At 38.1% G+C, this 16124-nt stretch overlaps 1 protein-coding gene across 4 annotated transcripts in view; it reads left to right on the forward strand.

The window, feature by feature from the left end:
* The window catches only part of CADPS (calcium dependent secretion activator), a 456128-nt gene that overhangs the window by 348753 nt on the left and 91251 nt on the right, over positions 1–16124 (forward strand). For 3 of the 4 annotated variants that reach the window (XM_025050754.1, XM_025050752.1, XM_025050753.1), the window contains 3 exons: positions 7705–7811; positions 14192–14348; positions 14919–15060. In XM_025050754.1, the coding sequence (XP_024906522.1) occupies positions 7705–7811; positions 14192–14348; positions 14919–15060 (406 nt within the window). Of the gene's footprint in view, positions 1–7704; positions 7812–12973; positions 12995–14191; positions 14349–14918; positions 15061–16124 lie in introns of all 4 variants that reach the window. The other variant, XM_025050751.1, reaches the window with a different exon arrangement.

Raw genomic sequence — 16124 nt, forward strand, 5'->3', positions numbered from 1 at the left:
TATGAAACACTTGTAATTATCAGCGATAAGATTGCCAGACCGAAAAAGAGCTTCTCAATCATCTAATCCCAAACTTGCATTTGACAGATAGGAAATATAAAACACTGCATCTCAAACTTTAATGTGTGTACAAATTTCTGGAGATCTTGCTGAAACATAGATTCTGAATTGGTAGGTCTGGAATTGGGCCTGGAAATCTGCATTTTTCACAAACTCCCAGGTGATGCTGAACCTGCTAATCCAGGAATTGCAATTTGTATGTCAATGGACTATAGGAGGCAGTGGGTTTATCTTTTAATCATTAATTTTGAAATAAAACATTGCAATATAGTTCCACACATTATTTGTTAGGTGCCTATTATGTTGCAGGAGCTCTACCAGGCACCCGGGGAGTGAGCAATCAGCAAAAACAGTCATATTCTCTACCCTCAGGGAGATTACAATAAAGTTGAGAACATAGGCATAAAACAAGTAATTGCATTCTGGTGAAGGTAGATCCAAGGTGCTACAAGAGACTTCACCTAGGCCAGAGTCTTTGTAAGGATAGGGACATCATGAAGATCAAGGGCTAGTTTCCCAGGAAGAACTGTGTAGGGTGTCCCCTGGCCTTGCTGAAGTGTTTGCCTCTATTCATCATCCTTCCAGATACCCCAAGATCATGCCTTAGGCCACATACATGAAAGCTTATTTGGGGACTGGGTGGATATTTTATAGTACTACTAAATCTGTATTCCACTAAAGCAAGTGGAAAACCTCAAATAGCTTAGGTAAGAAAAGGGAATTTGGGGCCAACATGTGCTAGGAAATATCTGGAGGAAATGGATTCAGGGATAAAAAATTTTAGCGTGTTTTGATCTCTCCAACTTCTGGCAGGCTTCTTTAATGTGACTGGGGTGTCATAGCAGAGTTGTTTGGAGCAGTATGGCCACAGATAGTACCAGGCTTTTATCCTAGCCAATAACCCTAAAAGAAAAATAGCTTTTCTCTCCAAGCAACTGTATAAAATTCCAGAAAAGGGTCTCATTGGCGTGTGTGGATCCCATATTAATCCCTGACCCATTCATAATACTCATGATGGTGTGGGGTGTTATGGTCAGCCTGGTTTGGCTCACATAACTACCCCTGTAGGATTCGTTGCTTGATATGGTCCACCAGAACCACATGGAGTGGGGGAGAGACAATTCTCCGGAGGAAGGTTATTACACATAAAAAAAAAATAAGTTATCCAATACGGTGTCTATCCAAAATTAAGCTCACTTTTCTTAGGTGCAATAGCTCATTCTTAAGGAGAAAGATTGACTTAGAATACAAAGATACTAAATTAGAGAAGAAAAAATATCATAATAACATTATTTTCTCAGTGTAGTTGCAATTTATTTTAATTTAAATAAAAAGTATTTTTAATTATCTCATATCATTAAATTGCATTAAAATATCTGAAGTTTTCTCTGGTTTGGAAGTTTAGGTTATAGTGTTTAGTATTCAGCAAATTCAGCTTAGTACATGTTTTAAGTAATCAGGGGCTTTGAGTAAGAGATAAAAGTTACTGTATAATTTATATGCATATTGCAACCACAGAGCATTTGTTTTTTCTGTGAAAGCACTGCATTGAGCAGGACCCACTGAGGATTTTCTTCCTCCAGTATTCGAGGACCTGCTCTGGACGAGGCACTGTTCTAGACCCTAGAAATACAACATTCACTGGGTGTAGAGGGAAACAAACATGTATATAATTTGCTGTTATTAAAGGCCATTAGTGCTCAGCTAGAGGTATCAGCAGAGGAGTTGGGCCTTTGTTATAAAGGCACTCTCTTGTTATGACATATGAAGGTGTAACTCTTGTTATGAAGAGAGTATCTTAAAGACTTTTGAGCTGGAGTATGACAGGCTCAGATGCATGCTTTACAGAAGACACAGAGATAACTGCAATAAAAAGAGTAGAGAAAATGATCCATGATTCATCCAACAGTCTTTATTACCATATACTTTATACTGTCCTAGTGATAGAATCTTTTGAAAGAGAGTGGTAAAGGTACAAGGGATCACTAAGGAAATTATATTGAATCGTAACCCTGCATTAAATGTATGGCCCAAGTAGCCATCATTTTAGGGAGACAGGGTACCCTGGAAAAGCATGATGTGGCTATCTGCTTAGCTTTCTATTCCTACTCTAGTTTTTATCAACCCCAATCCCCAAATCATAGCAAATTGCTACAGGCTAGTTATTTTCAGTAATAGCACAATACAAACACTGGCATCTTCAGCAACACATCAATAGATTGGAACTTGGTAATAAGTGAGCTTTCCATCAACCATATCCATCTCTCATATGATATTTCAGGGACTGGCAATTCACTCGCTGGAACCAGAGATGGTCAGGTTATTTAAGGTCTAATTGGAGTGTCTCTCACTCCTGGATGTTTCTCTTCCTTGGCTTAGCTGAGCATGCAGAGGAATTCTCTTTTGGTTTTTCTGCAGTCACATTTAACTCTCTCTCTGGAAGCCAAGCAGATTTAATTGTGTAAACATGAGCAATGGTAATTGGGTAAATAAAGTTGGAAACCAAGGTATGATATTTTTGTTTTGCTCTGTGAGGGGAAAAAAATAGGGAGCTTGTTTTTCTATAGTGGCAAACCTTACTGTCAGAATTCTGGACAGACAGTTGGCAGCAGGAAATCCCTTTACGAATTTTTATCAAGACCCATTGAGCTGAAATATGTGTCTGCTGCCTCGTGAGTTATGGATCAGCCTGGGGATAGGTCATTGTTTATAAACCACCAGCTCAAGTATTTTCTCTACACAGGTTTAGTTCTATCTGTAAGAAAGAGTAAGGAGCTTCCATGAGAATTGCACACTCAGGGAACACGTATTCACCGGAAAAGTCAGGAGAATGTATTACCAGAAATGTACCCAACTTTCAGCACAGCTGTAGGTAGAAAACCAGATTTTAACAAAATAATGTGGAGTACTTTTTTTTACAAGGAGGATCAGTCGTTGCCTTTCTTTAAATAGCTATCATTTAAAATGGATTTTTCCAAATTCTATTTTCACATGATTTTTCACAACAAAAGATTTAAATAAGAGGAGACTGGTAAATAATTCTTTTAGTCTTACATTCAAAACATTGAGGTGGTCCCACAAGAAAAGGATCTCATTAACATTTGTTTTCAATAGATATTTTTTGCAAGAACTATTTATTTGCAAGAAATATTTATTCTTATTTCTCATATTTTTTTATTAATGTCACTGCAATTCCATTTCCTATAAGTCTGCAGTAAAACTCATTTTCCCAGTTGAAAATTCAAGCAAACCAAGAAGAAAACTTGGCAATGGAGTATGTCCCCGCTCACCATACAGATTGCTTTATAAATGAGAACAATTAGAAAAGAGCAGGTCCAAGGTTAATGAGACACTCATTAAAGAGAAAGAATTATAGAAGCTGATAGTGCTCTGTGCCTGTATTGAAGGAGAGGCTATTGTTATAGGATGTTTGCTGTGCTGATATTGTAAACCACATGACAGATGGGTCAAGTGCTGATTACGGTATTCTAACATTTGGAATAGCAAGTAACATATTTGATAAGCTGGCAAGTTTTTATATATGATTCAACCCACAATATAAAAGCCACGAGAATTCCAAATTGAAAATAATTAAATGAGCTGGAAACAATCAGATACCACACATTTTCCCCCAAAATGACAGATTTTGACATGTTGAAATTCCACAAAGGGAGCAAGAATATTCCCTAGCTCATTTGAACTAATAACGGCCCTTCATCTGCTTTTGCAAAGCAATTAATTCCTGCCTTTCACAATGTTGGCAAGAACAATAAACATTTGTAGGCACCTTAGGCTTTATAGAGATCTGTCCCATGCATTGTTTTACTTGTTCTTATCGGCAACCCTGCAAGGTACACCAAAAAGATATTAATATTCTCAATGTATAGATGAGGAAACTGAAGCACAGAGAGGTTTAGGTAGAAAGTGCAAGGTTACATAGAAAGCGAAGTAGCATATTGAGGATTAGAAGCCAGATCTTCCAACTATGAACACATCAAGTCCTATTTCTGGTCATCTGAAAGGACGAGGCTATTAACATACAGGTGTTCTTTATTGTACGAAAGTGTGTCTTCTTTCCGTCAATGGTGCTGCCACCATCATTCATGTGTATCCATCTGGATGAAGACATCCAGTATTTGCATTCAGCCTCTGAGTGTCTTGGTAGGGTGGTGCTGGTGACACTGGTAAGAATCCCGTTCCTTATCAAACAACGTCACACCTCTGTTATGTTACAGTAACACTCAGGAAGCATCCCCATTGTGTTTGATCATTTTTGCTTGTTTGGTTGTTCTCAGAGTTCGTCATCTTACTTGTCACACTTTGTGAAAGTCACTTTGTCTCTTTACTTTTTTACCGTCTCTCTTCACCTACCTGAGCAGCACCCCCGCCACCTCCTGGGCCTCCTCCACCCACCCAAACGCAGACCAGCATGTTATATCAGAGGCTCAAAGGCATGCCTAGGCCAAAATCAAGTACTGTAAACCTCTATCATTCCTTTACTCAGCAGCTTTCTAGTTTAGTTTGCTTTTCTTGAAATTTTGTTTCGGTTTGGAATACTAAGCCGAGGCTCAGGCTCTCAAGTTTGACACTGTAGGTTTTGAGAGACTCCAAAGAGAGCATTTATTTCCAAATGTCCATATTTTTTTTTTTTTTGTCTAGCTATGTCTGACATATGCAACATTTTCAAATCTCAATGTCAGCACAAAATAACATTGTTGTTGCATAACATTTTGCATGATAATTTTTTATATGTTATGAGCTTCAATTCTGTTGTATGAAATGTTTACTAAGTATGTTGCATTTTTAGTTCCCCTTCGTCAGTGCTCCAGCTAGTACAAGATTGGGTGATAGGAATATTATGATACATTTCAAGACAGAAGAAGGGAAAACAAATAATAATTTTTAGGCATAAATTTCTCCTTGACCTCTGTCGGGGGGAGGGAGGAGGTGCCAAGGGTTTTGCACAATATTTTCTTTAAAGACAACATCTTAAAGAAGTCACTTTGAGTACCATTTTTGCCATATAGCTGGTAAATTAGCTATGCAAATGAAGAGGAAAATAGTGTTATGTCTCAATGAAGTGTCTTGATCTCCAGATAATGGAATTGCTGCTAATTAATAGTAAATGAAAGTCTGGCTACATTGGTTAGTTGGAAGATCAAATGTTCTGGATTAAAGGATCCTTAACCTGCTTACTTTAATGGTTGCACGTTAAAGCAAAATTGCAAAAGGTTTTATTAAACATACTGTCTGTATATATACATCAGGCATACACATGTCTGTGTACATGTGCACACACTCACAGAATGGCTGTGTGCACATATACATTTTATGTGTATCTAATCAATATATATTATTATAGTCAAGCTAAGAGCACTGCATATTAAAACAAATCATCAGGTGGTCCTAGCTTAAGCATCTTGGATTTCTCCAAACAAAAATCATTCAGTTTTTAAGTAAAAGTGCATAAAAATATTGGTGGGAATTATTTTATTTCTACATGATATGTCATGTACAGCTAGAATTCCCCTAAATTTGGTGAGTATTCCACCCAAAAGGAAAATGCTCTCTATTTTTAAAGCAAGAGATTTCAAAGATGTGCCCCAAGTGGGATTTCCTGCAGATTTGTATTACTGTGCAGACTTGTCTGGTTACAAGAAAATGTATGTAAGTGTGTGATGTGTGTATGTGGGTGTATGTGTCGAATGGGTAATAAGCATAGGATGAGGAATTTGCAAATTGATTTGTAAATGTGACTATCAACTAATAAAATACAGTAGCCTATGCATATTTACTATCAAAATGCAAGTACCTCGCTCTACACATATTACCCAAACATATATACACAGTATGTTTGTAGAAATGCCTGAAAAGATGAAATGGTGAAATACTAATAAAATGATGATAGTCCATTATGAAATTATAGACAAGCCAGGTGACCCCAAAGCAAAGAAATCACTCATTATTTCTCCAAATATTTATCATTCTGGACCAGGAAATGAGCTTTCAGCCCCTAAACTCCACACATCTCCATACTCTGAGTGTGGGTATTCATGACCTGATCTGCATATTTATGTTGCCCACAGCTCCCACCTTCATGTCCTAACCATATCCAGCCACATTTCCAACTGAGCATGGCAGAGACAATGAAGATTTTTAATGGTCTGAATCTAGAAAGCCCATTTTCACACCAGTCATCAGACCTTGTTGGACTAAAACTTCCAACACTCCAATAATCGCACCCAGTCCCATCCATCACTCTTAGCTCCCAGTGTCCCCAAGTGGCTGGGACACTCTTTGCATAGTGTTTCATCGAACTCATTTTTCATTATTAAATCCTAAACTACTAATCATCTTATTTATTGCCTATCTAACAAACCCACAAAGAGAAAATCATGAGACACTTTTTCTTTATAAATTTACAATCTCCTATGATTTCGTTTACCCCCCAAAAAACAAAAACAACAACAACAACAACAACAAATATTCCTATACAGCATTAAGTAATCTCTAGCAAGAAAAATCCTGAAGCCAAAAGATATCTACTTCAGATAAATAGATGAAAATAAGTTTTGGCAGTCCTTTATTTGTACATGTATACCCACCTGTGGAATATTCTGGATGATCTTTACTGCCATTATACCCCAGGGGCTTCAAATAACTCTGAAACTTCAAGGTTTGAAGGGGTCTAACCATGAAAACAGGATGCCCTGTGAGTTCAGCCCAGTTAAATTCAGGCAATTTCATTAGCTAAGCAAACCTTTATGTTTTAAATTTACTCTTTTCTCCCAGAAAAAAAAAATGTTTATAACTTTTGTAACATATTGACATTACCAAACATTTATGAATTCGGCTCTATAAAGGATGCAACATAAACCAAGTTTCAGTTTGTTCTTGAGTCAGATGAAAACACAACCCTTTCAACACAATAAAAACAAAGAAAAAAACTGAGTACTTTTTGCCACCCAACTGGTAAAATTCCAATTGTACCAGCCAGTAGCACAAACTACCATCACTTCATCCAATAATCTACCCCCAATACCCTTTTAATAATTTGATCCTGCTTTCTACCTAATGGCCCAGGAATGTTCGTTAATTTTAAATCTCCACCCTGGACTACTTAAAACAGCCAGACATTTAACTCTTCTTTTTTAAAATGAACACTCCAGTACCTGTTAAACTTGCAGACCTGTAATGAAAAACAATGCTACAATATCAAATGTTTAAGGACAAATTCAGGAAACAAATGTTGCAGCAATCAAGATTCAGCTTCTGTTACATCTTCCCACCTCAGGTAGCACCAACACAGTCTAGAGAGTGACATAAGATAGTATATTTATGCTGTCTTTAAAGAACGTGTGTACAAAATGTCACTAAATTTGAAATGGGCTGTCATAGACAATATGGCTTAATATGCAAATTTGAAGCTGGAGCACTGCTTTTTCTTAATATGTATTATAATGATGATGGTGATAATGAAATGGCGTTATGGTTTGCTCACTACTAATTATGTGGCTCTTAATATTTGCATGAAACTTTTTTTAAAATTGGTAACTATTCGAAATTTCTTATCCACTAGTTCTAACGGCCACAAAACTAGCCTGACGCTTTCTCCAAATTTTAACACAAATTCTTGTACTACAGAAAATGTAGGCCGGTTAATCACTCCTGCCAAAAAGCTTGAAGACACAATACGTCTTGCTGAACTAGTCATTGAAGTTCTTCAACAGAATGAGGAGCACCACGCAGAGGTGAGCAGGCGTGGTGGGAAATGTCTCTTGGTGTTCCTTAGCTGAGGTTGCAGACCTGATTCTACTGGCAACATTGCAAATAAGATGCTTTAACAAACATCTTTCTCTTGACTGGCCTTGCAAAGACAATAAAAGTGGAAGTTTGGCAAGGAGGAGCCTTTGGAAGGTTGTTTAAAACAACCAAAAAGTAACTGGGTGTTGTACGTTTCAACTTAAGTTTTCAGATGTTTCTAACAAGCAAAAGAGGTGAGTATTATTTAAAAATATTATTCGAGCAGCATATGGTTATTGTCCAGAGCACACAAAATACTTTTTGGTCTCTTGTGGTTGTTTTTGTTGCCACCACTGTTGTTTTTATTTATTTTCTTTGGTGTGTGGCTCACAGGCCATGTTTTTGGATTTATCTCTGTAACTAATTCTGCTTGTACTAGAGTCTTCATTTGTTAACCTTTGATGATCTGGGTTGCTAAATGCAGTGACAGAAATGAATTATTCTGTGTTGTTTAATTTGTCGATTCTCCAACATACATCTAAATGAATACAGCTTACTTTTTTTACAGATCACTATCAAAATTATCATTTTGATAATAATTATAAACCAAGAGATTTCAAGGCTAACTAAATCCCAAACCTTAAAGACTTAAACAACCCAACCCTTCCAAGAAAAGATTCCAAGATTCCATTATGGTCAACCTGTTATATCACTGCTTGCTTCAGAATTGAGATTTAAAATCATATCTCTTAAAATAACATTTTGAAATCACAGTAATTCTCACTCTTCCTCTCCATTCAACTCTACAGCAAAAGGGGGAAGAAAAAGCATTTCATAGTAATTTCTCAAGCACCTAAATGATCATTCCCATGACTAAATGAAAATTGACAGTACAGTTAACTAATATATAATACACCATAAATCCAATAATCCCGAATAACGCCTGATTGCATATTTAAATTTCCTCCCTGTTTTTCTACTGTTCCACTCAATCTTGGCTGATCGTGGCAGGGGAAAGAGGTATGTGACTAAACCGAATGAGCCAGCCACCTGCTGTCATAGTCTGTGCATGCCCTTCCGGTACCATGTCTTCTAATGGGATTTTTCCCGGGTGCTCCTGCTTTCTAACACTGACCCAAGGAATGTAACGGCAACTTCCGGTGGACTGCTTGTGAAATGGGTGACCCTCCACGGCAGGGTAAATGTGGGGTGATTCTCTTGTGCGTGCATGAAGCGATTGATATCTAACGACGACTGCAGTTACATCCTGACACACGCCTCCTACCTGCCTTGATTCTGTCCTTAGCCTGTCATAGTTTCCTATGTCCATGTGTACTTACCTTTATTACAGCGGATGAGTACCAAATGTAGTAACCAGTAGCTAGCGGAGTGATACTAATCTTCCTTCACCTATGACTGTCTCTTTGTGAATCATATATACAGTATTTATATATAGAGAGAGTGCCACAGAATCATTATTTCCCTGAAAACGCTCTTAAGAATGGGGCGAAGACCATTGAGACAGGTGTAACTAACTCCTACTGTACCCAGCAGTGCACAGCTGGGAGTAAGAAAAAGGGCCAAATCGACACCCTCCAAATATAGAAGCCTACGGCTTAACCTCCAGACATGTACAATTAAGGTGGGCGAGAATTTTTTTCTACTCTGTCCTGTATGGTGTTCTTTTCAGATTGGGGGCATTTGGGGTTTAAGCGATGGTAAGTATGTTCTTTTTGGGTGTCCACAAAAATCATCTCCAGAGGCATGGAAGGGTTCTGGCCTGCCCTTTTTAAATGTCGAGGCTGTTCCCACGATGACGAACCAAATCGACACATTTTTGAAGACATAGATATGAAGAAAATGGTTTTCCTTAGTCACGCTATGCTAAGTAAATGGTAGAAGAAAAATGACAGATATGCTTGATTTACAATCAAGTTATTTTCTGAGGTTGCTATAGGCTAAGAAAGGATGGTTATTTTCCCAGCTTACCCAAAAAAGGCACCAAAGGAAAGTTGATATTCCAAAGAAGACATTTTTTCACTTTCCAAAAAGCACTTTTTCACTAAGTGTTAATTATCTTAAACTGCCCTAGTGACCATCATCATTAAAATATTTTAATTTTACATATCCAAAGCCATTCAGGGTAAATATATAGAGCAGAAATAAACTCAGTTCTGTTTTCATTGACTAACTTTAGAAGTTAGGAATGAAAACTTTAGCATACTTTGGAATTCGGAGACCCAATTTGCTGTTAGATAAATGTTCAAAATTAGTCCCTAAATTAGTCATTTGACTCAATCACAAAATTTGATTTCTCAATCAATCAAAAGCTTCCTGTCTGCTGAGCACCAAAGCAACTACCTCTGTGCTTTTCTGAAGGACAGGGCGGCATAAGGCAATCTCGGCCTTTAAGTAACAGAAGGCAGAGTGGCCAGGAGCTTAGGATCTGTGCTAGGGAAGCTTGACTTCGAATTCCAGCTTTGCCTCTTCCTTGCTTTGTGGTCTCTACCTAGTTACTTAACTTCTCGTATTCTGTGAAATGGAAATAATAATAGAATTTACCTTAGGTGGTCATTGTTAGGATGAAAAGCCGCATTAAGTAAAGCATCTGGTATCATGCCTGGTACATAGTAAGCACTCAACAAAGCTTACCTGTTGTATTATTAGGAACAAATTGCTAAGGAAACAAAATATTTAAATATGCGATCATACAAAGCATAAAACCTATGTGGAAAGTACCGAATGAATGATATAGAGAGACTATGTTGAACGGTGAGTGGGTTCATTTCAAGGTGTTGTCTAGAAGGGCGCCACCACCTGTTCTCAGTGTTCACTTACAGACTGCAATCACCTGGGAAGCTGACGCCCAAGTCTTACCAAAGCTCAATTAATCAGAATCTCATGTGGAGGGGCCAAGTATTGGTAATTTTGAAAACTGCCCAGCTGATTCCAATATACAGCCAGGTCAAGAGCCAACCACTTGCTTCAGCCAAAGAGTCAGAATTTGCCCTGGCACACTAAGGAAGAGAGTTTGCTGCCAAATGGATGAAGTATGAAAATTTTTTCTACTGACTCGTACTCACTGCCATATTCTCTGGGTGCTCAATAAACTCTAGAACGTCACTAAATCCTAAGCATGGATCTTGGCTGTGTACCATCCTATCTGGTGGCACCACACAAATAAAAGTGACAGGTAGACTTGACTCTTCCACCAAAAATATAATAATAATAATCCCTAAAGCCATTTGTAATTCCAATGTAAAGTAATTAAAAGTCCTAAGAGAAAAAATTCTCATCGGCTTCAAATACACCATATATACCCACATGCAGTGTATGGTGGCAGTTGTCACATTTATTTCTTAATTGCGGCTTAATTCTGCTCTCAGAGCCTAAGTTATTCACACACATACACAAACATAAATTATGCCTTTATGTATTGTTGCTTCACCTTCCCAATCTCTCTCTCTCTCTCTCTATGTATATGTATGTATATGTATATATGTATTGTGGTATATGGAGGGGTACATATATACATGTAATTTGTGTACAAAAAATACAGTGTGTTCAATGTGGTTGACTATACCCTTAAAGCATACATCTTTGCCTTTATATAATGAAAACACTGGGTAAGTATTTAGAAACTTTTTATTGTCTTCAAAAAAGACGTCTAAAGACTTTAGATACCCACAAACATTGAGTTAGCTCACGTACAAAAATAGCATTCACCTGTCTGAGCAAGCATAAAACAAATATAGTTTTGTTGGGTTTTTTTGTTGTTGTTTTTATTTATTTTTTTTTCCCAAGCCCTGCCTTGCCCAATCCAGTCACACAGACTCTGTTTATTTGATTAAAATTACGATACAGCTTTTTGGTTGTTACTGCCCTTGCCAGAATCTTTTTCTCCTTCTCAAGGAGTCAATTTGATTATATGGCTCTGAAAGAATTAACTTGAATATACAGAAATAGATCTGGTCTTCATTTCTCCTACAGTGCCATCTTTAAATTCTCTTCGTTCACTAGAATCATAAGTTCCTCTGCCAGACTTCAATAGTAATCATTCATATCAAAATAGTCATTGTTCTTTGTAGGGCTACCTATCTATATGATTATTAACACCACAACTATAGAGATTGCTCAATAATTTATTAAATTCCAATGAGGTACTAAGTTCTCTCTAGATATAGTAGAAGTTGGTGCTTCTTATGGTCTCTGGTTTGCAACTTTTAAATAAATCTGATAAGAACCAGGTATGAGGTTGGACTAAGAAAGTTTTCATTTCAGGCATTTCGAGCTGGTGTTTTGCTTTTTTCCAGTCATTTTAGAGCTAAATCATGTCTGGCAAGGCAACTCAGTCTTCTCTTTTCTGAGACTCACTCTGAAGATGTAAATTTTATCAAGTAACTAAAGAATAAGTACCAGCATTTGGTGTGCCTTAGTGAATTTAAAAAATATTGTACATCAGGACTGATGAGAGCCAGCCCTCCATACAGGGCTGGGGGTGAGAATGGGGCTCCAGCAAATTCCAATATTTAGAAGGCAGGAGGCTGGGAGAGCTCAGGGGGTGGGCTGGAGGATACTTTCCTTCCCAGGATTCAGCCAGGTGGTGAGTGGAGCCAGCCCCAAGCCCCAGGGCTCTCATCCCCAGGTGTTAAAACTACAACAAAACCTCATCGATTCAGACCCCGACACTTGAAATTTGTGACAAGTCAGTTGTTGACATGGCTCTTAATTTTTCTTAAGTAAAATGTTGAACATGGTCTCGACTTTCTCTGGAAATTCTAAAGGCTCTTCTGATAAGTTTCATCCCAGGACCTATGAAATCAAACTTTCTGTGTCTTTGACTTCAATTTATATGTCAATTTATCGATGAATATTAAAAAAATTTTTAAAAATCTTTTACATTTATGATACATTCATATGATAACCAGTGAGTACCTTTTACTTTGATACCCAAGTACAGACTGCTTTTGAAAGCAGCAATATCTCTTTTTAGGGAGCCCAATAATTTAGGCTTTTACACTAACAAACTAGCATCTCTCTACTCCCATTACTCTGAATCAGTGAGGTTTTACTGTAAATTAAAATGGAAACAGCAGGTGTCTATTTCCAGCCAAGCTGGCCTTGAAGAATAGTCCATGACTTGATTTTTTCCATTTAATTTGCAAACCAGCCACATGTTGATAAAGGAGAAGTAAGTAAAATGAAATCTCATGAAAGAAGAGAGGTGGACCGCTGTTCTGCCTCCTAGTGGCTGTTAGAATATCCCCCAAATAACAATAGATCACAGAAGAGCTTGGCCATTGAACAAACACTTTCATTATGGAATTTTTTCCATAATCATCTTTCATGTTTCCAAACGCCTTCCATCTTTTTTCGGTGACTGCTCCGGAAAGTGTTTCCAAAGTAAATACTTTACGGCGTCGAGTGGGGAGGTGGGGGACAAGAAGGGGCTGGCGACTTGTTTTTGTTTTATTGCTGTCTTTGAAATCAGCAAAAAAGGGCCTGTTGACACCGCCACTCATTCTGCATGCTCCCTGCCAGAAATGATTAGTCAACATGCATGCATGCCTTTGAATTGCATTCACATCTGGCCCAGTCCGATGTGAATGTCACTCCTGAGACCCTGCACAATGATTTCCAAGGACCCACGTGCATGAAAATGAGTTACTTCACTGATATTTTTTGGTTTTCAATGTACATATGTGTCCGACCCCCAGAAAAGTAAGTCCTCATCTTACCGAATGTTTTCTAGCTACGCCTGATCTTTCCTACAGATGGGATATGAAACCAGAGGCTCCCTGCTTAAAGAGATTTTGACTCAAAAATTTTGTGACAATTGCAACAATGTTTTCCTTTGCCCTAGTATGAAATAGGAGTAACATTTCCAATGTGTAGAGAAACAGGAGTCACTGAGCTTGTATAAGACCATCGAAGGCTAAGCCCCAACTGTATAGATATTAGTGAACAATCATTGCAAAATTTCAAGTTAGACCAGCAGAAAACCCATAAACACAGTGAAGAAACTCCCAAATTCTAATACCTTAGAGCAAGAACTAGCCAACAACAGTGATAAAGAGCATGACTCGAAACATACTGAGTTATTGTAAATTGAACAGAAGTTCCACGACTGTCACTTCTACAGCTGCATCCTCCGACCAGTGGGTCAGAATAAAGATTTTTCTAAGGCAGGCCTGGAATCATGAAAAGCATTGCTTTGGGACACTTAGAAGCCCATTGTATCAAAAATGCTGTTCTCTTTACAATAAAATTACCAAACTCTGCTGGATGCACAATTAATCTCGAACAGTGAGGGCTTGACTTTCCATATTATGTCAGAGAGAGAAGCTCATTGCCTCTTTGTCTGTTGTTTTTCTGCCAAACTTCAAAGGCCTTTGCGTGGTGGTCAGACTTGATGGTGGAGCATGCTGAGACGTTTCTGTCACTCTTTGCTGTGGACATGGATGCAGCGTTAGAGGTGCAGCCCCCAGATACATGGGACAGTTTTCCATTGTTTCAGCTGCTGAATGATTTTCTGCGTACCGATTGTATGTATCATCTTTTACTATTTCACTTTCCTAAGCGGTGTGTAGATAAACAGATTGCTAAAACATTTTTATCCCAGGCAGACTACAGGATGCACATAGTTCTCCATAGGTTTATTATTAATTTAAAAAGAAACACTCTTACAGCTAACGAACATTCTCTTTTTTCTAGCAAGTGTCCTGTGACAGAGACACCCTCTCTTAACTAGGCGGAAGAACCTAAGGACAGTTTCAGAAGTGGTGCCATGTGTTTTATTTGTCCTTTAACAAGCTAATTAACTTAACCTCTTCATATTTTGCAATTTTTATCAAAAGATGCTTTCTAGATGAGAAACAATTTCCAGCTAAGTAACACCCCAAGTATCTCAGAGTATCTTACGACAATACATAGCCATAAAGTAGATGATGCTGTTCATATATTTTATTTCCTTCTCTCTTTTTTTGGGAGGGGGTGTGGGGGAGGCTCTCTTAGAAGCAGTATATTTAATGTAGAAGACAGTCTTCTCTGTGTGTATGTTGTATGCTAATAAAACAACTGTGGGTTCTTACCAAAATTTTGCTTGTCTATTCTAGATAATTTGTGCAATGGAAAATTTCACAAACACCTGCAAGACCTGTTTGCCCCACTTGTGGTTAGATATGTGGATTTGATGGAGTCCTCAATTGCACAATCCATTCACAGGGGCTTTGAGCGGGAGTCATGGGAACCAGTCAAGTAAGGAAACCTCTTTTGATACCATCGGAGTTTGGGTGCAAATGGCTGGAGAGTCATACAGAGTTGGATTAGTGGTGTCTTACGGTTTTCATTTTTAGCATGGACAGAAAGCAAACACTGTACACGTTTCCAGCTTTGATTCTTATTACCTCCTTGTCTAAAGTGGGGAGGGGAGAAGAGGTTGAGAAATGTTTTATGAAATAAAATCTTTGTTTTATTGCACAAGGTAAATAAGGAATTGGGGATAGAAACCTGTGATATTTGTACTATGTATCTTACTCTAACAGTGTTACCCTTAAGAATTTCCTAAAGCGTGTTCCATAGGTGTCTAGGAAAGAGCTTGGAAAACTTTTTCTACAAAAAGCCATAAAGGCTTTTCAATCTACATGATCTTTGTCACAAATGGTCAACTCTGCTGTCGTAGTGCAAAAGCAGCTACAGACAATAGGTAAAGAAATGAATGTGGCTATGTTCCCATATAATTTTATTTGCAAAAACAGGAAACGGGTCTGTGGACCATAGTTTGCCATTCTCTGGTCTAGGCCTTTGGGACATACCTCAAGAGAAGGATTCTGTGGACAAATATGGTTAGGGAACTGTACCCCACCTTCATTGACTCCACACTCCTGGAGAGCCACGAAGCACACCAGTATATTTCAAACACTGAGAACATAGTAATACAGAACCTTGTTTAATTCTGCTAACCTAGAGTTTCCTAAATGTATTTGACCATGGTGCTCATTTTTTTTAATGGGATATTGATCTAAAGGACAAATTACAGGAAATCCTGTGGGTTCTAAATTTGGCACTTTCCAAAACTGCTTGGTGAATCTTAGATCCTATTTGAAAATGTCTGGCCAATACATTCCCACCTCCATTCCCCAGCAGGAAGGAGGGCTGTGACTCGAGGTGCCAGAGGAGCAGTCTCAGACTCCCCTTCCTAGCGAGGCAAAGGGCTTTTGGATGGAGATAATTTTCTGGTATGGGTTCAAAACCTTCAATAAAGCCTGCCATTAGCTTTGCCCTGTTGGAATCTGTCTCTCTCTCTCTCTCTCTCTCTCTCT

Source organism: Pteropus alecto, unplaced genomic scaffold, assembly GCF_000325575.1.
Source record: "Pteropus alecto unplaced genomic scaffold, ASM32557v1 scaffold75, whole genome shotgun sequence".
Lineage (NCBI taxonomy): Eukaryota > Metazoa > Chordata > Mammalia > Chiroptera > Pteropodidae > Pteropus > Pteropus alecto.